Source organism: Gobius niger (genome assembly GCF_951799975.1).
Source record: "Gobius niger genome assembly, chromosome: 1".
Lineage (NCBI taxonomy): Eukaryota > Metazoa > Chordata > Actinopteri > Gobiiformes > Gobiidae > Gobius > Gobius niger.
Window position 1 is genome coordinate 8033713 of NC_136852.1, and position 27989 is coordinate 8061701.

A 27989-nucleotide genomic window follows, 5' to 3' on the forward strand; every position below is an offset into this window, starting at 1 on the left:
ATGTAATCGGCACAGCCCACCCCCCAGTGTCGGCGGATCACTGGATCAAGGCTGGCCCGCGCGCCGCTGGTGTGTGAGCCGTGGCGGAGGCGGAGAAACAAACATGGCGGCGGGGTACGCTTGGTTCCTCGTGTTGTGCTCAGTGTTTTTATGCAACCTCATGAAATCACTTCTCCCGTCCATGTCGTCCTTTGTGAGTACGGCATTTCGCCTCTCGTCCTGTACACGCTTTGCCTGGGACGCATCGCTTACTTTTAAGTTTAATACGTAGAGAAGAAGAGGGAACGCTTTGTTTGCTAAGGCAGGGCTAGCATAATGCCCTGTCTGTTATGCTAGCTGGGCTCTGAAAACCTTGGCTAATTGTACAGAATGTACTGTTGCAGATGTTTTTTTCTGTAGCAAGAGGGTGTGGTCATACCCAGAACCCATTTTAGTTGCCATTACATGAGATAGTTTGGTCTGGTACTCAAACTGTCCCGTAGCTGCCTTCAATGCTGTCCACACATGACTATTATTACTACACATTGCACGTATAATCTTGATAGCATACATTTAAGTGCATAATGTAATATAATTATGTAATATAATAATTACTTAGTTTGACAGGGTAATGCACAAGTAATAGTTTTTTTTTACACTGGTGAAGAGGTAATTTATAAAGAAAAGTTGAGAAACAGGATTGTACACAACTCAAAGTCTTAACATCTGATCACACACTAAAAAAATATAGAAAATCTTGTTAGTTCCTGCCTTAGGGGAAATCCAGCAACCTCCTTGTTTAGTGCATATGTGTGAAGATAAGATCGGACTTTATTAATCTCACAATGGAGAAATTCACGTGTTACATCAGCTCTCAAGAACACGCAAGGGTGTGCAAGATGAACAGGAAAATGTGCAATCAAGGAGTAGAAACACTAGAGATATCTTGTATACTATTTGTGCATAACCATCCCTGAATTTTGGGCCACGTGGAAAGGGTTGACCTCCTTCTGTTGACTTAGAAAGAAAATCGCCCAGAGACTGAGTAAACTTGCCTAACCCTAAACCCTGTTTCACAGGAAGTGAAAAAGTACCAAAACAAAAAGTGTTGTACCGTAATCAAAAAGTCCAACCAGGGAAAACTATGACTTTATGAGCTAGATCTTAAATATAACTGTGCAAACTATGCTCTGATGAAAATGTAGTCTAACCTGTCACATGCACTTAAACCGATCACGTTGTCCAAGTGTCGGGTAATTGGGATAAAGTGAATTACAGTAAATTGATTTAATTATAATAATAATAATGCATTGGTTTTATATAGCGCTTTTCTGGACACTCAAAGACGCTTTACATTGCATTATTCATTCACTCCATACCCGGTGGTGGTAAGCTACTATTGTAACCACAGCTGCCCTGGGGTAGACTAACGGAAGCGAGGCAACCAGTCTGCGCCATCGGCCCCTCCGACCACCACCAACCACTCACTCACTACATTCGACCAGGCTCTTCCTGCTTAGCTTCCAAGGTCTGACGGGATTGGGCATCGCAAAGGCGGTATGAGGGCGGTTTAGGGCTGATTCTAATAATCTTTGTGTTTTGTTTTCTATGAAGTTGTCCAAAATGGTGCAAAAGGATGCTGAGCAGGAGAGTGACATGAGAGCAGAAATTCAAGATCTCAAGAGGGAGCAGACCTCCATAAGTATGATGGATGAATTTGCCAGATATGCCCGGCTGGAGCGCAAGATCAACAAGTTGACAGACCAACTGAAAACACACGGTAAGAGGCCAGAGTGGATACTGTCGCTGACACTAAGGTCTTAAGAATTACCGTCAAGCCGCATTACTGAGTGTGTGCCTGTCAGCTGTTTGACTACCATCCTTGACTACACATAGATCTACTTGAGCAAAGCACAAGAGAGAGCTTTAACTTTAGTCACTACATTTGCCAAAAACATCTGCTGTGGCTTATGTGTTGTCCAGATCATTTTCCCAGGATTTTAAATATAAACAGCTCACATAAAGTCATCTGATCATTACAAATATGTTCATTTTTTCTTTAACAGCGGTTCATAAACTAAAATACAAACCCTTGGCAGCTCCAGCAGTGGCAGATTTTATTTTATTAGGCTGCTTTAGGTATTTCATACATAGTTTCTGACCCAGTCTGGATTAGTTGCCGTTAGCATTAGCATTAGCATTAGCGTGCTCCCACCAACTGTTGGCATTTTGCGCGGCGATCAAAAATACGATTACAGATTAAAACTAATTAAGGGATTTAATTCTCCAGGTTCTTCCCATGCCCATATTCACTTAGATTTAGTCGGTGAAAATTGTGTTTTTAAAGCGATGAGAGCCAAATGTGGTGTTGGTTCAGTATCTGATATTAAAAATTACTACAAATATCCAATACCTGATGCCGTATCTTTTGCTGTATCGGCTCCAATATCCAATACTAGTATCGATTCGGTGTATTCCTAATGTTTTGTGTTTGCAGTTAAATCAAGAACGGCACAACAAGCCAAGATGAAGTGGGTTGTGAACATCATCTTTTACATTTTACAGGTAATTTGTATTTGAAAAAAAAAAAATAGCAAATTCATGTTTTGCAGCCACTGTGTGAATGTGTTGCTGATTTCAGAGGAGTTTCTCTTTTGGTTGGTTGTTTTCAGGGAGCTCTGATGATCTCGCTGATATGGAAGTATTACGCTGACCCAGTCACTGTGGTCCCCAGTCGCTGGATCGCTCCTGTGGAGCGCCTTGTTGCCTTCCCCACAGGAGTTGCAGGTAACAATCCTCACTAAATACTAATCTACAAAATACCTATATACTCAATTACTTGTATAATTATTTATCCATTTCGTTTCCCTGTAGGTGGTGTGGGCATCACGTGCTGGTTGGTGGTTTGCAACAAAGTTGTCACTTTAGGTCTCGGCGCTGTGAGCTAAACAAGCTTCTTAAAGCTACATGCTCCTACATAGTGTTACCTGTTTTGTTTTGCTGCTCTGGCCACTTCTTATGCAGTGCATTAAGGGTCAGCCTTTCCATATTGTAAAATGTAATGTGATTATGGCAAATGGAACTGGATTTTGTGTTGATAATGTTATTTATTTTAAGTCATCTACCTTTTTATCATGTTTTGGGAATATCAAACACTAAACGCCTTTTAATAAAAGATAAAAATTGCAAATACCCTGCCCATTGTACTTTATCATCATGTTTTATTGACAGCTCAGTTGGTACTTGTGAGTGTGAAGGGACCACTGAATTACTGCGGTTTGTTTCACTGCAAAAATCACGGCTTGGTGATTCAGACCCCAGTTCTGAGCTTGAAACCAAAGCCTCAGTGGGGTGGTCAGGGTGTTACCCATATATGAACTCCTGTCGCCAGTGTCCCGGGCCGACAGACAGCTGAAGGTGCCAATCCGTGCGTTCGGTGCAAAGCCACTAGGGGCCAACCAGCCAACCGTGTCCTGATTGGAGTTTGGGGACAAAAATAGACCAAGGTCCTGCGTTTGTGTGTGTGTGTGCGCGCATGCCTGTGTGCGTTCCCAGGACTATGTCTCGGCTCTAGTTGTGCTCTAATAATAGAAGAGGCACCCTGCTCCTTTAAGATCCCACTTGTTGCCCACAGTCTACGAAATTAAATTGCTCCAAAATGGTTATCAAAGTATTTCTCGCCACTTCATCAGGATCCACTGCGGTAAGCGTGCGTAATGGTGCTTGGGACTGTGCATGAATAGTTACAAAGTTCGAATAGTTGTGTCTTGTAAAGTGCAGCGAAAATCATTGCTATTAACCCTACATGAATCACAATGTCTCCTTTTATACAAGTCACGATGAAGGCGCATTGCTTATTTGGTTGTTTACGCAAGTTTTAGGCGTAGAGCTTTCTAGAAAGGGGGTCTAACAAACTTTCATTCCACAAACCCCGTTAGTGACGACCCGCAGCATTTTGTTTTTACAGCACAATCCTTCTAAATAAACGTGCCTTTTGCGGGAAATGATAAAAGTCAAAGGAGTTGTCTTTACGAGTGTTTGTTTCTTCATTTTCATCTTCATTTTGCTATTTTGGCAAAGCTAAAATAAGTGGGTTGTTTGGAGGTGTCATGGTGGCGCTCTGGGCCACAGCAAGAGGGAGTCCTTTCAGCGGTTAAGTGAAGTAGCTGCAGTCTTCTCCTGCGCTAAGGCATGGATTGTAACCTATAGGCCCAGGTAAGACGACCCTTACAGATTCATGTATATATTTATTTATGTATATTCGATTTTATAGCTTATTTTCATTTTAAGGCGAGACACTGCAGGGGAATAGGGAAAAAATTTAAATTTACAGATATCAATTTGAAACTTTTGCTGTCAATCACTGGCATAAATGTGAGAAAAAAATATATTGCAAGTTTTCTGTCATTTTATCTTTTCATATAAGAACAAGGTGTTTTATGCCTAAAAATGCCCCAAATTTCACATCTTCATCAGCTACATTCAAATTTATGGTTTCATTTCATTGGTAAATGAGTTACCAAAACTTTTTCAGAGGGGATTTTGGATTCCTTGTTTAGTTTTAAAATAAGCTGTTTTTTAGTGTAAAAATTTGTAAAAATGTAATTTTCGCCTCATTTTTTCACATTCAAAACTCAAAAAATGGGGCTTAGGGATTAAATAATAAAAAATCCCTCTGAAAAAATCTTCCAAACATTGTTCAGTCCAAGGCTGGAAAATGTGAAGTCTTTAGGTCCGACTGACGTGGATATAGTGTCGCCACAATGACAGAAATATGTGTTTTGAGAAAAAGGCCCTTGAAATTGCATTGTCCCATATAAGTCTATGGGGGAACATTGAATCAGCGCAATATTTGAACATGTTATTGTGAAGATTAGGCGTATTTTCTGTTTCCGGGTGAAAGCTTGTATGTTCAGAGACCAATTTGGCCCAAAACCTGAAAACTGAAAAAATTGAGTTTTGCCTGCAGTGTCTCCCCTTAAGCAGTCTTTCACAGTTTTTTTTTTTTAAAGCCACACTGTGTAGAATTTCACCCAATAAATAAGATAGAAAAAAAAAAACATTTGTTTTATGACAGATATTTTCATCATTGAATAATACCATATAAATGTACAAACAAACATATATGAGGCTCACCCCTCCTAAGATATGACAGTAAACTTTACTGGGAGTGGGTACGTCTCCGGCTCGTCTCCATGGAGATGGGACGAAAGGCAGTAGAATTTGAGATATAAACGGGTTAGTTTCTCATCCAAGTCCATTCTTTTATTACACACTGCAGTAACAGCATTATCTGTGTCATTAGGAACATGTTTTGTTTTGCCGCAACGGTGCAAGTCCAAAATGTGGCGCAGTGCACCTTTAATGTAAAATCAGTAAATAATACGTTTTAATGTTAAATATGCACGGCCTGGTCAAAAATAAAACAATAAAGTCGCCCTGACCTGGATTTGTATGATCTGGGGTTGCTCAGGTCTAGGTTCAACATATGTGCCAATAGTTACGGTACCTGACGATCCGAATACGGTTTAAGTTTCTTTGTTAATCCCCGTTGGGAAAGTTGTTCTCTGCATTTGACCCATCGTCAGTCCCGCCGGGCGACCTGTAGGAGCAGAGGGCAGCCAGTGTACTCCATGTGAAGCCAGGCGCTAGAACACCTGGAGGATTAACCTATTGTACATGTTTTCTCAGATCAAGAAGAAGCAGCAGGATGTGGTGGGCTACTTGGAGGCTCTTAAAGTGGACTACACTCCACTGGACATCGCCTGTAGCGAGCAGAACCGCATGTGGATGAGGCAGAACGTCCCAGAAGAGAAGAAACCATCCAACGGCATCCCTCTGCCCCCACAGATCTTCAACGAAGAGAGCTACTGTGGAGTGAGTTCAGACTGGGCTGTGTGGTTACATACAGTCATAATGAATCTAATGTATCTACTGTCCTATTACAGGATTACGAGACATTCTTTGATGCCAAAGAAGATAACGCAGTGTTTACTTTCCTGGGGCTCCCACCTCCTCCTGGATCAAAGGTAAAACACTTTGTGGAAGGTTGAAAATGTTTGTTTTCAGACACATTCCTCTTTATGCTTTACTGTTTGAGACATTAGCATCCACAGTTGTATCTGACCTGGTGACATCATTTGCCCTGATGATTCTAATCCTCCAGCTGAACCAATCTCTAAAACTCTCGCTTATTCCAGAGGACATATAGAATATTTTAATCATATTTTTGAGCATTGCTTTAGGGACCAAATCCGGGCCTGTAGCATATATCATTTTAAGAAGCACAATACACTCTTAACACATTGAGTGCCATAACGTTAGTGTCCGTCCAGAGAGGAGAGAGGAGGAGAGCGCTGAAGAGAGGGGTTAATCAGAAAGGAGATTGTTGCGTAAAACACAAATTATCTCAGAATCTAGAAAAAAACTGTGATTTTGATCCAAACTAGCCTCTGTTTAGCTTTGGATTTTTCAGGACCTGAGGCACGTAGAATTAAACCGTTTTCACCTATGGAGAGCTTAGAGTCTCACCTTCAAAACGAGCCATAGCATAGCTGTCCATAGCTTTAGCATAGAATACGCTGTGGTGCTACAAATATCATGAAAAATGGTCTGGATTGTTGGCACTCAACAGCTACATTCCCAAAACAGCCTCAATGTGTTACTTAAAATCAAAATTCCTGACCTTGGGGTCCTCCCTCACATCCCCCTATTAAGAGAATGTGGAAGTCCTAGGTCATGTATAATGTTCGACATTATCTAAATAGGGGGATCTGAGGGAGGACCCCAAGGACAGGAATTTCACTACTTAGTTTAGTTTAAACTAAGTACTGTCCTTGGGATCCTCCCTCAGATCCCCCTATTTAGATAATGTCGAACATTATACATGTTCAAAGTGCTAAAGTCCGAGGTCCTAGTTCCCTCATATTTTGAGGAAACTACTACCCCTAGTGTAGTGTTTAAGTTTATCAAAATGCTCAGGTGAAGATTCTCCACAAGCTGCCATGCTAACCCCATATCAACCATGTGAAGCCCAAATCATGATGAATTCCTAAAAAATTAAAATTGTTTGAAACTGGAGTGATTATTGAACCTTCTGATAAATGGGGGACAAAGTAAACTTAAATAATGTTACATTAACATACCTATTTGTGTCATGTAAACCTGTAATTCATTGACCTCAATATATGAAGAGTGAATGTTTCTTTATCAAACGCATTAAAATGAAATACATTCCAATGTGCAGATTTGCAAGTAAATGACTTATATCATTATTATATGACCCTCCGTATCAAATTTGATATGCACATTTACATCCCAAGTTGTGAAATATTGATAAGTTTTACATTGCAGTCATATAAACACATTCCTTTTGAAATATGTAACAATTTGAAAGGTTTTCTTACCTTAAAATGTTACAACTCTTGTGGATCAAGTACCGGCAGCCATTTTAGGTGTCTCAATTATTTCACTCTGGGGGCATTTACTCACCCCTGCTGGATGGGCTCAGAAATCCATGTGTCAAATATGATATAAAACACAATATTTGGTAAATTTCAACAGCTGCACATCTGTGAATATTGGGGATCTGCGCTTTATGATGTATATCTAGTCATCATTGTAGAATTTTACTGATTCTCTCGCTGACCGTGGGCCACAGCTTTTATTTGAGCTTATAACGGACTTAATTCTGACCCAGTCTTCTTGGCACAGGAAGCAGATCAAGCGGACCCGGCTCACATAGTGGAGAACGGGACACATGCGGAAGACAGTAATACAGATGAAGCCCCAGATGATCCAATAGTAACATTTTTTAAATCTTGTTTCCCTTCTTTCTCTTACAGTCACTTTCCTTTTCCCCTTAACAGTTTCTCCTCGTCTTTGCATGTTTCCGCGATGTATCGGTCGTCTAATCCAGAAACAGAGGCGGAAATATTACAGAAAACTAAAAGCAACACTATGTCTCCTTAGATCCTAAAGTTTAATTGCTTTTTGTGACATTTTTTTAAATAATCTTTTATATTATGAGTTCATTACTCCTCATATGGTGTAGCCATTGGAGATGATTCTCTAAAATTGCATAGTGTTGCTTTAAAGTTGAATTGCTGTGTGTAAAAGGTTCTTTATAACAAACACTGAGTCCAACATATGGGTTTCTGGATGTTGTTAACAAAATGTATAAGAATTTCCATTGTCTACTTTAAGGGAAGACACTGCAGGTGAGTTTACATAAAAATGAGAATGAAATCTGATCTTTAAATACATACGTGCTTATTCTTTTGGTATATTAGAAGCTAAGTTGATTTTATGTACATATTTTTACCACTAGTCTTGTCATAGCAATATCTGGGGAGAAAAAATAGGTAAATTATAATAGTTTTGGGGGGTAAAAACTTAATAAGCCAGACTTGGTAGATATTCCAAAATCTTTCCAAAACAAACCATCAAAAATATTGTTAAATTCAAGACTGTCGGTGGTACATGTGCTACTTTAGTGGAGATGGTGTCCCTGGAGAGAACGGAAAAAAAGTAAAGTTTATTGAGTGACATAATAAAATGCTTCAAATTATAAATATATTTTTTAATTTCCAGGTGAATAGTATTTTTCCTGCAGTGTCTCACCATAAACTGTTAATAATTAATCACTAATAACTATGCCTTGGATTTATATTGATCTTTTTGGACTCACTAAGACACTTTTACATCACATTATCCATTAACCCCAGGGGCGAGTCTTGATGTTTTTCACCGGGAGGCCAAGGGGTGGCACCAAGACTGGCACTAGGACACTGTATCTTTGAGGTTTTAAGCCTGGTGTACACTACGGTTTCAGAAAGAAGTAGTCCATTCTTAATTTTCGAGTGTGCGGGTCGTAGCTACAGTTCTGTCTTTGAACCATCGCACAGTGGAACCGAGTGCAGGCTCATGATTTTTCAATCCACACGTCTCGCAACGGGACATCTAAAAATCTTCTAAGATGAAAAAATACGCAGCGTACACCCGGCTTTCAAGGCTCTAAACCTGATTTTGATTTTTTTCTCACAAACATTGAAAGAAGAAGCCACCAAATTAAAATGTTCGTTGTGGTCCAAATTCATTCCTAACTTTCCAAACATATTTGTAGCTTCCCAATACTAGTTTATTGATACATTTCACAACACACTTTTCAGGGTCACTTTCACAGAAGTAATTGGCTGCCGTTTTTACATACTGAGATGTTCTTACCAGAGCTTAGACGAGTTCATTTGTACCTGTCTGGTCTTCACGCGTGCCCTCAGTCACGTAAACACAACACAGACGGCGTTAGCATTTAGCCTCTCCTCTCCTCTATAGCTCCAAACGAGGTGAAGATAGAAGCTTCCAAGCGAATAAAAAGGGGAACTATATTGTAAGGCGTAACGATACCAGGAGCAGTTCAACATCTGTGCAGTAATATCTTCACTTTACTGTGCTGGTGTTATTATTAGAGAATTAACAATGGTGTTCGAGAGGACAGATGAAGAATAGGCAGCAGTCTTGATGTCTTATACAGGAGATGTTTTTTTTTCCATCGGTGCGGGACCCGGAGACATGAACTCGAGACATTGCGCTTGTCCTACATTCAGGTCTGTCTGTGCTTCCACAGAAAAGGGATGAATACCCTTTTTTGTGGAAGCACATGTTTCAGCTTGTTCTGTCCTTCAATGACTATACAAACTGGACAGTTGAGCGTTGCCCTACTCACAGGGAACTTTTATTTAACAGTTGCCTCAAACACACGGCAGACACATTTCTGCAGGTGCGTGTCACACTCTAATCTGTCCGGGTAGGAACACAGCATAAATAAGCAATTCCTATTGCTACAGCATAGACAGACTCAGAGCGTCATACTGACACGCAAGGAAACATTCAGTGGCTGAGAGTCTGAGGCACCACAGTCAAGGGTATGACAGAGATAGTACCACTCTACAGCTTGACCCAGTATGATAAATAGCGATTTAATGTTATCTTCTAACAATTATTGCGCCTTACAATATAGTTCCCTTTTTTTTATCCCCTTAGAAAATCCACATTGTTTAATTTTGTGTAATTATAATTTATAGTGTGACACTTCACGTAACCATATTTAAATGAGGAAAACATGGAAGAGCTTGGTAGCTTTTATCTTCACCTGTTTTGGAGCTATAGAGGAGAGGGGGAGAGGCTAAACGCCGTCTGTGCTGTTTACGTGACTGAGGGCACGCGTGAAGACCAGACAGGTACAAATGAACTCGTCTAAGCTCAGGTAAGAACATATCTCAGTATGTAAAAATGATGGCCTATTCCTTTAAGGACAAAAATAATTTTGTTCCACATCCAAAAAATCAGGTGTAGGGCCTTAAATCTAACTTTGGCTTGAGAAATAAACACACTTACTTTTTTGCAAGCATATAATGTAACATAACTTGTTACTGATCTCTCTGACTTGCACTCCTCGGAGCACTGTCGCCCCCTGTTGACCGCCATTCCACTTTTCCTACTCTCCCCCCGTCATGCGGTTTTGGAGTCAAAATGCCACCGCAATTATCAGCGTGCTTTGCTAACCATTTATTCTTTCCCGACTGACGATAAGGAGGTGCCGGTTGAGGAGCGCAACGGAGACGCCCACGAGGAAGAGGCTGAGGACGGAGAGGCTGAGGTGGAGGAGGAGGAGGGTGAGGCTGAGGCTGGTGAAGAGGAGGAGGAGGAGGAGGCGGCGGCTGTAGATGAAGAAGAAGAAGAAGACACAGAAGAACAGACAGAAGAGGTCACAGAGGACACAGTAATGCCATCTCGCTCCATCCATCTGTCCTCCTGCCTCCCCCTCCACGTCTGAATGCTTCCTGAATGTCAAAGCCACCGTTTTTGTTTCCTTTTCCCCCCTCAGTGTCTAATCTTTCACTCCAAGTTCACCACCGACTAATTTGCAACATTCTGTTCCCTCTTTCTCCCCTTCAGTGTCGTCCCTGGTCATTGGACATGCTTGGCCTGGAGAGCGACCCGTGCATTTTGTTTTGCCACGCGTCTTGTCAATTCCTGCATCATACAGTATTTGTTCTGTGATAGGGCTGCAGGATTCATGGCTGTATATTTTGGAAATTGAGGTGACGTGGTAGTGGCACGGTGGAGCAGCACTCTTGCTTCAGAGTAAAACATGAAAGATTTGCGCAATAGGGTGTGTTTACATGCACTCGAGGATCCAGGTCAACGGGGATTTAAAGTATCAATTCAATTAAAAAAAAACTTTATTTGTCCCCAAGCGGCAATTACAAAGGGCCCACAGAACAGAAAATTCCCCCCCACACACAGATGAAAACGGACATAGACATAAATAAAAGAAAGACTTAAAAAGATCAGGTGCTGTATATCAGGTAGCCACAAGAGGGCAGGCTTCTCTGTCCCCAACTGCACGACTACAACTACTTCATGTTCAGGAGGTTTACAGCCTTAGGGACCAAAGTTGCCCTTCTCCTCTTGATTCTTTAAGCCAAGCAGCGGAGCCTGCATCCAGACGGTAGCCACTCAAACGGATTATATAGTGGATGAGAGCCTGTGAGCAGATTTCATAGTTTGCTCATTGCACAGGGTGGGAAGAGCTCGAACAGGGCATCCAATTATTTTTGAACAACCTTTTGTGATGTTCATATCCAGAATACTGTCATAACCAAGATATGAAACTCAAGTGCGTGTAAACACACTCTGGAACTCCCTTAAAAAAGAGTATCCCATAAAGACTATACCTGTTGTATAAAGTAGTAAAAGCGTGATGTTTTGATGGACCAGTGTGGTCGTTTAGACTTCTCCAACAATCTTCAAAAATAGCATGATTCTTGTATCGTCTTGCCACAATTGACTCAACTTTAAATCATAACAACGCCGCCCAAGAAGTGACTTCCTGTTTCGATCCAGCCCGCCAAAATAAAAGCACCATCTTATTCAGTAGTTCAATTTTCTTTCTGCCTAACTATTAACAGACAAAACACTTCAAATGTGTGTATTTAACAATTTTCTTGTAATGTTTTAAGTACCTGCTGAACTACTCAATGAGACGAATTGTGTGCTTTTATTTTGGCGTGCTCGATTGAAACAGGAAGTCACTTGTGCACAGAGTCAATTGCAATACTCTTTGATATAGACTTTGATAGACTTCTATATTTTTCCGACATCGTGCAGCCCTATTTGTAGCCATTTTCATGAATACTAACTTTGAGTTCCTTCTTTCCTGAATGACTGAATGTCTTTTCCGACTGCATCACCTCCATCTTCTTGTCATTCCATGTTTGTACATTCCCACAAAACGTCTGACATGCAACAGTTTCCCTCATGCAACTCCTCAGTTTGACTGTTATTTGCACATCATACGAATCGTGTCGTTTCCCTTGTGATCTGTTTCTCTCTCCCTGTGAACCTGTTACTAACAAAAGCAACATTCCCAGAGTACATTGTGTTTTAATTTCTCGATCCCCTTCATTGACCTTGTGCATCTGTGTCATTATTCCTGCCGACCCTGAAACATTCCATATTTATAATGTATTTGTTCATGATCTCACTGAGCGACTTTAACGCTGTGTCCTGTGTTTTCTTTCAGCAGGCCGCTGCAGAGGAGGAACAGGTAAGAACTCTTAAATATACTGACATTATCTCAAGGACTTCAGGCTCGTTAGAACAATTCATTCATTTTTATCTTTTGGCAGGAAGGAGAGGTATGAACCGACTGTTTTCGCTCTTACACAGAAACTATACAGCACTGTCCACATGATATACTCTATTTGTCTTTTCACAGAAGGTTGAATAATGTACAATGCATGCTGTGGCATTGGTGCAGTAGTTCTACAACAGTGGGTTTGTATCAATATCCCCCATGGGGATATAAGATTATATATGAGATTGGGAAACACTTGTTTATAATAAGTATCATGCGAATACCAAGCTCATACTATGCTGTAAAGTGCTACTAAATAATGTATTGTTATAATAATATATCCAAAAGCCCACCCAGTTGAAAAACCACTGCATTAGTGATGGATTTATTCATTTATTTGTGTGTTACTGAGTCAGAACAATGTCTTTAATGCTGAGAGTTTCTATGTTCTAAATCAGGGGTCTCCAACCTGTTTTACCCGACAAGAAGCTACTTCCGCATCAAAAACCAGTGGTGGAAAATAACACAGTAAAAAGTACAAGTAAAAAGTACAAATTACAGGTACTTTTAGATTAAGTAAGTTCATTTTATGGTGAATACTTTTTACTATTTATTTATTTATTTAGTTGTAAGTGGGACTGTGTACATTAATGAACATTAAGACAATGTAAATGTACCCGAATTAGCCAAAAGGCTAGTTTTCACCGGTAGTCCCCCTGCCAGATCTCATAAGGCAACCTAACAAGAGTACTTTACTACATTTTAGAGCCTGTATCTGTACTTTCTACTTCAGTACATTTTTAAATTGGGTTAAAAGTATTTAATTTTCAAAGTGAGCTCTCTATGATGAACTGGTTTAGTCCCAGTTTTGCCCTGGTTTAGTGGTTTACTCCTTTAGACCTTGTTTAGACCTGGTTTAGACCAGACGTAGTTTAGTCGGGGTTTAGACGTGATTTACTTCCTTTTTTTGACCTGAGTTTGTGGTTTACTCGTCTAGACCTGGTTTGATTCAAATGATTTAAAAAAAAATCCTGCAAATTAAAGTCTTCAATACTTTTTCTTTTTACTTATAAAGTACATTTTGCAACGCATACTTTTGTACATTTACTTAAAGGGACTAGATGCAAGTTGGTCATTTGTATGCTCACTACTGCCACTTCAGGTCTTAGGTGTAACTGCAGGTTCTATATTAAGCTCGTGCATGGCGGCACTTCAGACCGAAGTAACACCTTTATGAGTGACGGTGCAGGATTTTAGAGGCAGTTGTGGTGAACAGGTCTGTGTTCATTCTACACATTAGGACATGGCATGTAGGTGGAGGAAAATACTTAGTCCATTTAAGTAAAATAAAACTTTTACTTTACTTTTTTTTACTTTTAATTGAGTACATTTTTGGTCCTATATCTTTTTTTTTCTTTACTTAAAGGGGCTAGATGCAAGTTGGCCATTTTATACTCACTACTGCCACCTCAGGTCATACGTGTAACTGCAGCTTCTATATCAAGCTCGTGCATGACGACACTTCAGACCCGAATTAACAACTTTTTGAGTTATTCTACACCTTAGGACATTGTTGGAACATGTAGGGGGAGGGAAATACATACTTTTAACATTTTTAAACTCTGTCTAGTCCCTTTAAGTAAGAATAGTGAGTACTTCTTCCACCACTGTCAAAAACACTTGAGTAAAATGTGACTTAGATGGAGTTCACCCTGGACTGCTTTACAATATTGACCCAACTGTTCACATATTGTTCAGCGTGTTCAGAACAAACAGCAAAAGCATCTAAAATGTTGTCATCAAGCGTGTATAGATGTGGAAGTCTTTGGCGAGCTACAGGTTTGAGATCCCTGTTCTAAGTAATTATTGTGAAGTTTAGATGCATCCACCTCATTTCTCTCTGTCGACGCCACGTGGGATTTTCAAACTCTTGTCTCCATCTGTAGTTTGCCCTGTCTAACTGTGACCGCTAACATGCGTGTGCCCCTCTCTGCACAAAGCAGCCGTTGTGAAGAGAAGGCACAGTACAGCCTGTCCTGAAGTCGCACCACAGTCGTTTACTGATGAATGATAACAGCAGACCCCAGACATAATAACCCCAGCACCATGAAGCTTTAACTCACACACTGTCTGTCTCACGGTTCCCCTGACTGTCTCACACACATGCTCAGCTTTTCTCCCATCTGTTGGTTTGCTCCACAGGAGGAAGAGGAGTTGCGTTCAGAGGTAACCGCGTGGTGAAGTCTAGACTCCATGGGTTTGGGCTGAGGACTTCTCGGCCTTGATCTTTCTCTTTCTTCACATCACAGTCTTACATCTCCCTCACATTAGCTCCTCTGTCTCTTCTCTCATTGCTAACAACCTCTCATTTCTTCCCAGTCCTGTAGCCGCTCCTGACCTCCTCCTCTGTCCTCTCTGTTAGAGCTCACACTCTCTTTAGTCGTGCATGTCTCTGCTGCTGGTTTGTGGCTGTTTCAGCTCGCTGACCTGCTTCTGTCTGCCCCTCAGGAGGAAGAAGAGCTTCGAGAGCTTGAGGTAGATTGACCTGACCCAGTATTTCATATCTGTGTCTCTTTTACAGATTGCATTGTTTTGGTAACCTGTTTGGTAACTGCCAGTACGTTACTGTGTCAACACTCACAGTTTAGTTTCTTTAACCTCTTAGTAACCTTTCAGTCGAAATATGGGTTTTTCCTGCTCCTGAATTGACACATAGTTTTGTTAAGACCTGGTCACATGTTTGAACATGTAGCGTTGCCTGAAAGTGTCTCTTCTTACATCTGATCGTTAGTTCAGTTTAAACACAGGGATTTATTCCTAAAGCCATGATTGTTATTGACTGCGTTCAGTGGGAAGGAAGAAGAAGAAGAAGGAACAACTTTTTTGTATTTACAGTATAAGCAGATGTGGGTAGTACTCAGTTACAGTTACTCAAGTACATGTACTTAAAGCGATAGTCTGTGAGTTTGTAAAGTGAGGAGAGATAGCGTGAAAAGTAAAAGTAAACTCCTCCCCTCTTGGACCAGAAAGCCCTTCTTAGTTTGCAAAATAAGGAGAGCAGGAACAGAATTTTGAAAGTAAACGATCAACCTCCTCCCCCTCCCCTCCTGATTGGCTCTGGCAGGCTGGTTCACAGGAAACGCTCGTCTCATTGGTCAATGCGGGAGGATACTAGACCCTAGCTGAAGAAATCTGGGAAGGAGGGACTTTACAAAAAAAATTGGTATATGTGTACTTACTTTACATCAAAATGCTAAACCAGGTGGTCGATTTTGCACATTTAAAAAAAAATCTGTAAAACATTTAGACTTCCAGACTATCACTTTAAGTAACTTTTTGAAGTAACTAGATTTGCAAGTAGTTTTTTTTTCATTCAGTGCTTCACCTTGAGTAATATTAAAATGAAGTATTTGTTTCTTACTAGAGTAGAAAAAATAGTAACTCCACTGTGAGTAAATCTTCAAAGGGACTAGATGCAAGTTGGCCATGTTATACTCACTACTGCCACCTCAGGTCATTACATGCAACTGCACCTTCTATTTTAAAGGAATAGTTCACCGTTTTTTCATACTTAGATATGTTCTTACCTGAGCTTAAGACAAGTGGCCCCTTCCAACTCAACCCCCGTCTGGAGCTATAGGAATACATTGGGAGAGGCCAAATACTAACAACTTCTTTGGTCTTTTTGCGTGACTGAGGGCACACATAAAGACCAGACAGGTACACATCAACTCGTCTAAGCTCAGGTAAGGTGAACTATTCCTTTAAGCTCGTGCATGATGGCACTTCAGACCCGAAGCAACACCTTTTTGAGTGACAGTGCAGGATTTTAGAGTCAGTTGTGGTGAACAGGTCTGGGCTCATTCGACACATTAGGACATTGCTAAACTCCGTATAGTCCCTTTAAGTTAAAGCCACACCGCGTAACATTTTACCCCATAAATAGAATGAAGTACAAGCATTTATTTTAATTACACACATTTTTATTGTTGAAATAGACGTTTAAAGTATGAACAAATAGACAACTAGCTTTACAGGGAGTGGGTGCGTCTCCAGCCCGTTGCCATGGAGATGCTGACTAAACATAGCAAAATATGAGATTTAAACAGGTTAAAATCCACTGCAAAAAGAGCACTTTCTCTGTCTATCTGGTCATTAGGAGTATGCTTTGTATTGCTGGCAACTGTATAATCCAAAATGTTACACGGTGTGCCTTTAAGTAATCTTATTTTGTGTTTGGTTACTTATGTCACAACTGAAACATGAATCAGACTTTTACACTCAGTTACTCACTGCTCAAGTACAATTTTCTCCAAGTACTTTTTTTTAAAGTAATGTTTACTTTATCAGTGACTTTTTAATAACAAAAACATTCACACAGATGGTCACCAACTTGTTTAGGTAGGTTAGAGTTAATTAGTGTAAAAGCTTCATTCCAGTCTTGTCAGATCTGTTGAATCCCACGTGTCACATGTTTGACCTTTTCACACGGCGCTGACGGCGCTCACGGCGCTCACGGCGCTCACGGCGCTCACGGCGCTCACGGCGCTCACGGCGCTCTCACTCACTCCATGTTTCACACGTTTGGTTCTAATACCAAACCATGAACCTCCATTTAATAATTAGCAAATTCGTTTTTCAGTTCACCCACCTGCATCATCAGGTACAAACCAGGGTCCCGCGGGGCATTAAAAGTTATTTGATTAAATTAAATTATGCCAAAATGAAGGCATTAAATGTCATTAAAAGCATTAAATTGGATTAAAACTGGCATTCAATCTAAATAATGACATCGCTTAACAATTTTCACTGTATAAATTCAGCTCCGGCTCAGATCAGGGGTCGCAAACTAATCAGGCATTTTCTTTACAAATTGTTTGTTTAATAAGACTTTGACCTCTTTACCCCTGCCTTCACCGAGCAGTTTGGCTTTACCCAAATCTAAAGGTTTCATGAAAAAAGCACCCAAAAAAAAAGTTTAACTAGGTTGAAAAATCAACAAAAAACTTACCAACACCTTAACAAAAAACTGACCAAAAATGTACAAAAAAGTCACAAAAAACGACAAATATGACAAAAAAATCAACAAAAATGTGACAAAAAAGCAACAAAAATGTGACAAAAAAGCAACAACAATGTGACAAAAGTGTGACCAAAAATCTACAAAAAAGTGACAAAAAAGTGACAAAACAACAACAAATATGACAAAAAATCAACAAAAATGTGTCAAAAAAGCAAAAAAAAATTGTCAAAAAAATCAATCGACAAAAATGGACAAAGAATGTGACAAAAAAGCAACAAAAATGTGACAAAAAATTTATGTGACCATTTTTTTTTTGACTAAATATTTTTAAAAAAGACCAAAAAATCAACTCGAATTTGACAAAAAAAAATCAACACAAATGTGGTTAAAAAATACTAAAAAGTTACAAAAAACGCAAAAGAGAGAACTTAAAACAAAACACCAAAAAAGTGATGAAAAAGCGTCAAATCAGGTGTTACACTGGCCCATAGAATCTATAAACAAGAAGCTTTCAAACTTGGGTAAAGCCGAACTGGAGAAAATGTGCTCAATTAAGGTGGGGGGAAAGAGGATGAATATGCAGCGGTTTTCTTTTCCCCCCCCCTGCGTTTGTGGCATTATAATATAGGATTCAGGCTTTAAGAATGACCTTAAAAATGCCTGTATAAACCCCGAGACCTCCCGTTTCTCCGAACTCGTCTGCGCTGTGTGAAAAGCCGCTGAACTGTCCTGAAACATTCCACGACCTTGTGCCTGCTTTGCTTTGCCTCTTGCCTCCGTGTCCAAACTGTGCGTCCCTCTCTTGCAGGAGGACGAGCTCGGCAGCGAGGTACTCTCCTGCCTGTGACCTTTCACCCCCCCCCCGTCCCGCGCTCCTCTCTCTCTCTCTGTCCCGCATGCTCTGTCCACTCTTCTCCACACGTACAGACGCTCACGAGGCATGACAGTTTAACCATTCTCTCTCACGCCTCAGTTGAAGTAGTTCCGCTCCACGCTTCGGTATAGTTTTGTGCTCTGGTCTTAACCTTGACTTTATCTTCTGTAGGAGGAAGAAGAAGGAGAGGTGCAAGAGGTGGGGGAATACGGCGAGCATGCTTTGACATCAGTGTGTTCCCATCATTTGCTGCACGAGAGTCCCATACGTTTGCGACGACAGAGCAGTTTTGGTCTCAGTTTGGGAATGTCATTGCCTTGTTTTGGGGGGTTTGTGTTGTCGTCGTCGTGGTGGGAACTGAAGTCCCTGTTTTGTCGTGGTTGTCCAGAGGTGGCGACTTGTCCGTGTGGTTTTTATTGTGTCGTCTGAGCAGCTTGTGAAAATCTGAGACAGGTTTTGTTTAGAATCACCGCAGATCTTGAATCCTGCTCCGGTTTGGGAAGTAAAAATCCATTTCAGAATTCAAATATTTCGTGTTTAAAGAAACTATGAAGGCTATTCCGCAACAAATATGACCAAAAAAAGCAACAAATATGACAAAAAAATCAACAAAAATGTGGCAAAAAATCAACAAAAATGTGACAAAAAATCAACAAAAATGTGGCAAAAAAGCAACAAAAATGTGACAAAAAACTTAGACAAGAGTCTGTTGAGTCTGCTGAGACTGCTGCCCCCGCGACCCGGCCCCGGATAAAGCGGAAGAAAATGGATGGATGGATAGACAAAAAATCAACAAAAATGTGACAAAAAACTTAGACAAAAAATCAATAAAAATGTGACAAAAAAGCAACAAAATGTGACAAAAAAGCAACAAATATGACACAAAAATCAACAAATATGACAAAAATCAACAAAACTGAGACAAAAATCAACAAAAATGTGACAAAAAAGCAACAAAAATGTGACCAAAAAAAATGTGACAAAAAATCTATAAAAATTTGACAAAAAAATCGACAAAATGTGACAAAAAAGCAACAAATATGACACAAAAATCAACAAAACTGAGACAAAAATCAACAAAAATGTGGCAAAAAAGCAACAAAAATGTGACCAAAAAAAATTTGACAAAAAATCTACAAAAATTTGACCAAAAAATCGACAAAATGTGATAAAAAGCAAAAATATGACCAAAAAAGGACAGGTTTCGTTTAGAATCACTGCAGACCTTGAATCCTGCTCCGTTTTGGGAAGTAAAAATCCTATTCAGAATTCGAATATTTCGTGTTTAAAGATGCTATGAAGGCTATTCCGATATGATGTAACGAGTGACTTTGAAGATCCCCCATATTGAACTAATCTAAGATCAGATTTGAATGCTAATGCCAATGGAACAAGCTGAAATCCCACTTGAAATCGGACAAATTAACTTTCCTTTTCACTTGAAATTATACAAAATAATCTGAATGAAGAAATGTACTTGTTCCATTGGCGATGATCTAAGACCAGGCCAAACCTACTCAAACTTTAGATTTAAACCCTTTTATGTAATTTCTTCCTAACACAGGAAAAACCTGCCATCCTATAGTGCTTGAATTACGGTTTTGGGCTGTCTTGAAATAAGATTACCAATGGAACAAGCATTAAAGGTGCACTATGCAACTTTTTATGCGAGAAAAAAAGTTGATATTTGTGCATATTTGACTTTGTAGTGACCCAGCGGCTTTACTTTCCATCACAGCGGTCTCCAGGACGCTCCAGGATCAATTATTTTGGAGATTTTCTCTGCTGACGGAGCCTCTCACCAGAAAACCTACAAAACAATTGATCCCGGAGCGTTTTAAAGACCACGGTGATCAAAAGTAAAGGCGCCATGCTGACCACCCATGCAGCCGCCATGTCACTACAAGGTCAAATACGCACAAATATCAACTTTTTTTTTTTAACAGAACTGTTGAACTCTGCAAGTATCCTGAGTGCGTGTCTGTGTATGGGATCTCTGTTGTATTTGAGCATGGACTTCAAGAAGTTTTCTAAGCATCAACTGGCGAGTTTAAAAGTTGTTCACAGTCTGACCCAAAAAGAAAACACACATAACAACGGACGTACACTCTAATACATTTAGTGGAGCCGCCTTTAGCTATGATTACATTTACTGTGGCATTGTTTCATTAAGCTTCTGCAATGTTAAAAGATCCAGTGTTGCCCGGTAGTTAAATAGTTCTCACTTCTCCATGAATTAAAGTTTAAGGATGATATGTAATTGTCTTCGGTGCCAAAAAAATCTTAGTCAGAGCCACGAACTGAAGCTCCGTCATTGTTTTGTTTGCTCCTCTGGTGTAGTTGTTGCTAGGGATGTACCGATCTGTTGCCGGGTCCTGTTGGAGCTGCCCAAATCACATTGCACCAGCCACCTTATGGCTCCCCCTGCAGGTGGTGGGTCCACAGAAGGACGGCCTCACGGTTCTAACCGGGCCTGTTGGTCTCTCATAAGGGACTTCCCACCCGCTCTTTGTCTGACCCGTCACCTAGGACCTGTTTGCCGTGGGAGACCCTTCAAGGGGCACGAAGCCCCCGACAACAGAGCTCCCAGAATCATTGGGGCGCTCAAACCCCTCCACCACGTTAAGGTGGCTGTACCAGGAGGGGCAATCCGATACAGTCTTTTAGTATTATTATATTTGTATATAATATATATCATTATATATTATATTACAGTAATTTTACCAGATTTTTTTTATAAACATGCAAGAGTTTTTGGCTTTAGCTTTGAATTTTAAATTAGAATGTTTTTTAGAAGCAAAAAAAACCGACAAATTAATTGATATCCTCCTGATAATTGATAACCTGCAGGCTGGAGCCACTGCAGATCCATGACCGCAGATTCATGGCAGTCTTGTATCGGACCCGTCCAGTCATCAAATCCGATCCAATCCGATACTCTCAAAATGCCCGGATCGGTGCATCCCTAGTTGTTGCTGTTAATGACATGGATTGGCGTGCCGTGGTGACACATGAGACGACAGACCGTCGAGGCCGTAGTTGTAAATAAGGCGGTATGGCAGTGCAGCAGCTTCAGTGTTCCTGTAGGTTTCTTCTGGATGATGCCTCCTCAAACATGTTCAAAACAGACATAATAAACAACATGTGGAGGCTTTTAGTGTAAGTTTGCGGTGGTTCTGAGCGTCGTCCAGGGTCATGTTTAAAGGGATCACATTGACACCCGCGGCTCCGCTTTCCGCTGACAAGTCTCCCATTTTTAACCTCCTCACATTCCTCTCACCTCCTGCTGAAGCTTCACACGACGCCCTCCATAATCATCATCAACGACGAGACAAACATGCATCTTCCACCATCGAGTGATAATGAAGCATCCGTTTCAATCGCGTGTGATGATGTTCCTCATTCTGTGTTTTGTTTTTCAGGAGGAGGCCGAGTAGGTGCCGCCCGGAGATGAATGTGATGTTGACGTACTACTGCCCAGGTACTGCTTTTGGAAATACTTCATTTAATGTGTCAGCTTCACGGAGGGGGTTTATCACACAACAAAATGACACTTGTAATTTAGAAATATTCACATTTAAATTAATATTCTGCGTTTAAGACCCTGTGTTATTGAGCGTCCGCGGGGTCTGACAAAGTCTTCAAATGCCTTTTTAAAACTTGGCCAAGTTAAAGCCTTAGGTTCTATGAGGAATGTGTTCAATTGGGATCACATACATCTCAACTATATTTATGGCATAAGTTTGTTAAGGAAGAAAGAATGAATGAATTAAAGAATTAAAGAAAGAAACAAAGGAAAGGAAAAAAGAAGGAAGGAAAGAAAAAGGAAGGATGAAAGAAAGAATGGAAAGAAAGGAAAAAAGAAGGAAGGAAAGAAAAAGGAAGGATGAAAGAAAAGAAAAAAGGAAAGAAAGAAAGAAAGAAAGAAAGGAAGGAAGGAAAACAAAGGAAAGAAGAAAGAAAGAATGGAAAGAAAGAAAGGAAAAAAGGAAGACAGATAGACAGAAGGAAAGAAAGGAATGAAGAAAGGAATGAAGAAAGGAAAGAAGGAAGGAAGGAAGACTGAAAGGAATGAAGAAAGGAAAGAGGAAGAAAGAAAGGAAGAAAGAAAGAAGGAAGGAAGGAAGGAAGAATGAAAGGAAGGAAGGAAAACAGAAAGGAAAGAAGAAAGAAAGAATGGAAAGAAAGAAAGGAAAAAAGGAAGACAGATAGACAGAAGGAAAGAAAGGAAAGTAGAAAGGAAGGAAAGGAATGAAGAAAGAGGAAGAAAGAAAGAAGGAAGGAAAGAAAGGAAGGAAGACAGAAAGGAAAGGAGAAAGGAAGGAAGGGAATGAAGAAAGGAAGGAAGGAAGGAAATAAAGAAGAAAGAAAGAATAAAAGGATGAATGAATGAGGTCCAAATCACATGAAACTGCAGTTTTGCCTGACATTGTACATAATTTTCTTTTCTTTTTTGGCAAAAGTAACTCCATTGTATCGAATTCGCCTTGAATTATCAAAGAAATGTGTGGCTTCAAAATACAAAAGCATTAAATATGCCTCGCTGTTGCATAAACTGTGTAAAATGTGTAATACAGTCTATGTTCGTAGTTCTGAAGTAGGATGGAGGTGTTTTAGGGCTCTCTATTAAAAATACTTCAATACTTTTAAAAGAATATTCAATCTGCACACGATCTGGCGTATTGCTTTGTTCCTCCACTAGATGGCAGTGTAGCTTAATGGAGCAGACACGTTCATGACTCTGTCCCTGTGTGAGCTTTTTCTATCCATCATCCATGTAAACACATTAATTAGAAGATACTGCTGTGTGGAGGTGGAGCTTTTGTCTCACGCTTTGACCTTTCTTTTCAATCACACGCTGCCGTATTATGATCACACACAATGATTCTTTTCTTTGGACTTATCCGTAAACTGAAAACAGCTGCAGGACGGGCGTTATTGCAGCGTGTAGACGATATACAACATATAAATCAGGCTCACCTTGTACATGTCCTTGTTCATTGTGTCTTTGCCTGAGGAAGAGACGAAAACAACTAAAAGTTTAAAACAAAGTATTTTCCCCAACTTGTTATTTCTCTACCTCTATCCTCTAAAACTATTGCCTTTTTTTTTTGCAATAAGGTTTATAATTATTGCACTGAGTCACTGTTTCTCCTCGTAGATATATGAGAAGTTCAAAGCCTATTTTCTCAAAATGCTTTTCTATTACACTTTAGTAACACCCACAGACGCCACATTCTCCAGTCTTGTACTTTTCTTTAGATTAGTATTTTTAGCAGTGAAAAAGGCTTGGATGAAGAATTTACCAACTTGCTTTGAACTTCCAGTGAAATCCCATACAAAGTTCTTCTCTGTGTCATTGATGTACACACTAGGGCTGGGTATTGTTAACGATCCCGATACAGAGCTCACAGTATGAAACGTATCGCGATAGAGTGCCCATAATACAAGATATATTCTGAATTTAAGAAAAAGGGTCTTATAGGTGGACAAAATGAAGGTTTTTCTAATGCTGAAAAAGCTCAGTGTGAAATTTAAAGGAACAGGCCACCGTTTTTCCATACTGAGATATGTTCTTACCTGAGTTTCGATGAGTTGATGTGTACTCGTCTGGTCTTTGAGTGTGCCCGTGGAAGAGCGTGGTAGCTTCCAACTTCACCCCCGTTTGGAGCTATATTTATATACTGGGAGAGGCTAAATGCTAACAACATCTTTGGTCGTTGTGTGTGACTGAGGGCATCAACTCGTCTAAGGTAACTCGTCAGGTAAGAACATATCACAGCATGTAAAAATGGTGGCTTGTTCCTTTAAAGGGGATAAATGCAAGTTTGCCATTTTATACTCACTACTGCCATCTCAGGCCATACGTGTAACTGCAGCTTCTATATTAAGCTCGTGCATGACGGCACTTCGGACCCGAAGTAACAAGTTTTGAGTGACAGTGCAGGATTTTAGAGACAGTTGTGGTGAACAGGTCTGAGCTCATTCTACACATTAGGACATGGCTGGAACATGAGGGTGAGGAAAATACATAATTTTAACTTTTTTTAAAATATGTATTTAAAAAAAAAAAACATAATAAAAATACATAATTCAATCCCTTGAAGTCTTTTATTGGAGTGTTAGAGCAGCAGTGTTTGGCAAGTTACTTTAAAACTGCTAATATATTCTGTATGTGTAGTACAGCTATTCAAATGTAATATGTTTGTATTACATATTACTGTTACACTACTTTGAGTTACTTTTGAGTTACTTTTGAGTTACACAAAATAGTAATAATGCCACCGTGCAAAACTGCAGTCAAAGATTTCCTTTTCCTTCTCTTTCCCTCATTCTCTCTGTTTTGTTTTGATATTAGCTACACACAACTGCAGATATTATACACCAGTGTCCGTTATTTGGGGGATGTTTGGCCTTTTCCGTTCATATACACGGTTCACTTGTAATGACTAATATATTCCAGCATTTTGTGCAAGTAATTCGTTAATTTTGTAATACGTTGCCGCCAACACTGTAGAACATGTTGTGATAAGTTGATACTATGGTTAGACAAACGTATCAGGTGCCTCGATATGATACACGTATTGTCACGTACTCCATAACAAGATATTGCTGATACAATGTATTTTATAAATCTTCCAAAGTTCCTCACTCCTCACTATATCACGATGGCCCTCTGCAATTTTATTTTCAGGGTTTTAGGCTGAATGACTCGCTCGTGTTCTTTCGGATTAGCAGTAAAGTAAAAGTACAGACAAATGTGCTGCAAACTGTATGTAATAACTCGCCCACATCCCATTTACTACATTTTTCTTGTAAGTTCGAGGCGAATGATGACAATAGTTCTGACAATCCTGACGTTTGAATCCTTTGACTTGGCCGGCGCTCTGTCCCCTCCGTCTGTGCGCCCAGCCCCTCGCAGCCGCTGTCAGTCTGCGTTAGGGGGAAGCTGCTAAGGCTCATGTGCCTCCAGAGCCGGGGCGACCCGTGGGTGGCACTGGCAACAAAGGCTGTGGCGGTGGCTGCTTCTTCCGCCACTGGGAGAACTTCAGGGAGATACTGAAGCTGCGGGGCTGTGTAAAGTGGTGTGCGATCATTAGTGTGACCTAGATTTGGTCGTTGCAGTTTTTATTTTTGATAAGAAGTGATTTTGTTTTGGTCAACAGTGGTCAATTATTTTGTCACGGTTTTGGTCGATTGTGATATTTTTGCAGACTAAAAATGGACTGAAACTAGAATAAAAGTCGTTAATGGGACTAAAACTGTGACTAAAATCTCCTGATGTTTTTGTCAGCTCATTTAGACTAAATAAAAATGAAAAGATTGGTCTAAAACTGTTCAGTGACCGTTGGAAAAAGCCTCATATCATATAAAAATTCACTGCCAAAGGAACAAGTCTGTGTCGCATGTTGAAGCAGCTCCAGCATGATTATACAGTATGTGTTTGAATCATAGACATATTTATCAGTAGACTTGTCATTCCTCACCTGACCCTTTCACATCCATAACGCCGCTGGAGAGAGAGTTCATGAGGGCAGATCTGTCTTCTCCTATAGAGTATGTTCCATATAAGAAGGAAACTTGGGCGGCCATTGTGGCGACGAGCCTCAATTAAAGGCCAAGCTAAAACTTTAACAGTGCACATAATATCTACAATATCTAGCTTTACAAACTCATTCTCAGCGTTTAAAGTCATTTTTTGACATGTGTAAAGTCCCTATTGGTTTTCGCATTAAACTGGAACTAAGTAACTCATGCCCCTAGAGGCCATAAGCGCCACTACAGGTGTCGTAGCATTTTTTTTTTACTCATTAATTGTCTGTGATAGTAAATACTACGCTGACAGAAAAGACAAAGGGAGAGTGGGATATTGTACATTGTGCCACAACTCAATGACACAATGGAGATATTTTTTTTCACTCAAGCTTGGCTGTAAATACTGCTAAAGTGGCGCTAGCCCAGTTAGCTTTGCCCGTTAGCCTGTTAGCTTCTTCTTCGTCATTCTATTAGTGTGTATTGGTGGCTCCGACCCGGAGGCAGTGAAGTTGCAAGTGTGGTTTTATGGCCAGAGACACCAGGGGGAGATGAAAGAATCATTCCGTAAACACTTGTATTACCCCCAGAGGGACTATACCTAATTTTGAACCGTTGGGCAGTTTTACTGTCACGGGCATCCAACTCGATTTTTAAATCAAATAGATTTTTTCCCCCGGCCCTAGCAAGTGATTAATCCTAAAAATAATCTGTAGAATAATCCACAACCAGTCCTAGACTAAATCTTGATTTTAACCAAATGCCAGATTAAAACTAAACTATAATATGTTGTCAAAATTAACATTGAACCCGTGTCATCTTTCTGTTAATTTCTCCACATGTCGTACCAGAGTTGAGATTGCGTTACTCTCAGACCTTTGTGCAAACCGTATGGAGCGATAACTATAAAACAGTGTATGGCAGGGGTAGGCAACGTCAGGCCCGGGGTCCAAATTCGGCCCTCCAGCATAAAACCTTTGGCCCCCAAGAGAATTTTGAAGAAACATTTATTCATAAATCAGAGACCAAATACTTGAAAAGGACTCTAAAATGTGAACATTTCCCAGCAAACACTGCATTAGGTCATATATTATGTGCAAAACTTAAATTTGTAGAAAAAAAGGTGCTTTACTTTAGGCTAAAATTGTGAGTTTCGGCCCTTGGCGTTTTGGAAATGAAGAAAATCGGCCCTCCATGACACAAACTTGCCTACCCCTGGTGTATGAGAACATGTGTTTGTGAATGCCGCTGGTCTGATGTTTTTCTGTTAGTAGGACCTGGCCCCTGGACCGCGCCCGCCTGACTGCCCCGCCCCTCGCTCTTGGCTGGAGCCCCGTGGACACAGCTGATACAGAGACGTGCCGCTTCGTTCCCTCTCGACTGTTGACTAAACTTTTATATTTTGCTGGAACTTACTGTCATTTTTGTGCAAGCTCTCAGTCGTGCAAGAGTTTCTCACCGTAGACAAAGGACAAACTTTTGTCTACGACTTACTTACTGTGATGTGCAGACCGTAGTGGTGTCATAGTTAGTATTTGTTAACACGATTAACCCGATTTATAGCAGTAAACTGTAGGCCTCTTCACATCTGTACTTAAAATCAACACCTTTTGAGTTATCAATGAGATAATCAGGCTCCACCTCACACAAGTTCTATTGTGTAAAATGCCTTACTTTCTATAAATGCCTATGACCTGTAATATCTTAACTATTTCCAATACAATTAGAAAAGACAATTTTCATTCTACGACTAACCCTCCTAGTGTCTCGAGCTGCTTTTTAGTTGGTCTGTTTTGTTAATGTTTTTTTTTTTTGTCTAACCACATTAATATTAGTAGAAAAGCCGCCAACGATGACATACAATAAATGCACTTTGTACATTAAGAAACGTGATAATTTGATGTAATGATCATTGAAATAAAGTAGACCGGTAACAAGAA

The 27989-nt window shown here is 40.2% G+C and overlaps 1 protein-coding gene across 5 annotated transcripts; it reads left to right on the forward strand.

Moving 5' to 3' along the window:
* The first annotated feature begins 36 nt into the window (after positions 1-36).
* LOC306976950 (SH3 domain-binding glutamic acid-rich protein-like) lies at positions 37-27989 on the forward strand. 5 transcript variants are annotated; one of them, XM_079575088.1, is made up of 12 exons: positions 37-193; positions 1594-1759; positions 2477-2544; positions 5671-5856; positions 5928-6008; positions 7693-7782; positions 10571-10759; positions 12566-12589; positions 14822-14845; positions 15128-15154; positions 21939-21997; positions 27324-27989. In XM_079575088.1, exons 1-11 carry the CDS (start codon positions 104-106, stop codon positions 21951-21953), a joined length of 960 nt encoding a protein of 319 aa, XP_079431214.1. In that variant the 5' UTR covers positions 37-103; the 3' UTR covers positions 21954-21997; positions 27324-27989. The 5 variants fall into 5 exon arrangements, with proteins under 5 accessions (XP_079431214.1, XP_079431210.1, XP_079431211.1 ...); XM_079575084.1 differs by lacking the exons at positions 37-193; positions 1594-1759; positions 2477-2544 and adding an exon at positions 3475-3682; XM_079575085.1 differs by lacking the exons at positions 37-193; positions 1594-1759; positions 2477-2544 and adding an exon at positions 3475-3682 and having other exon boundaries at positions 12569-12589.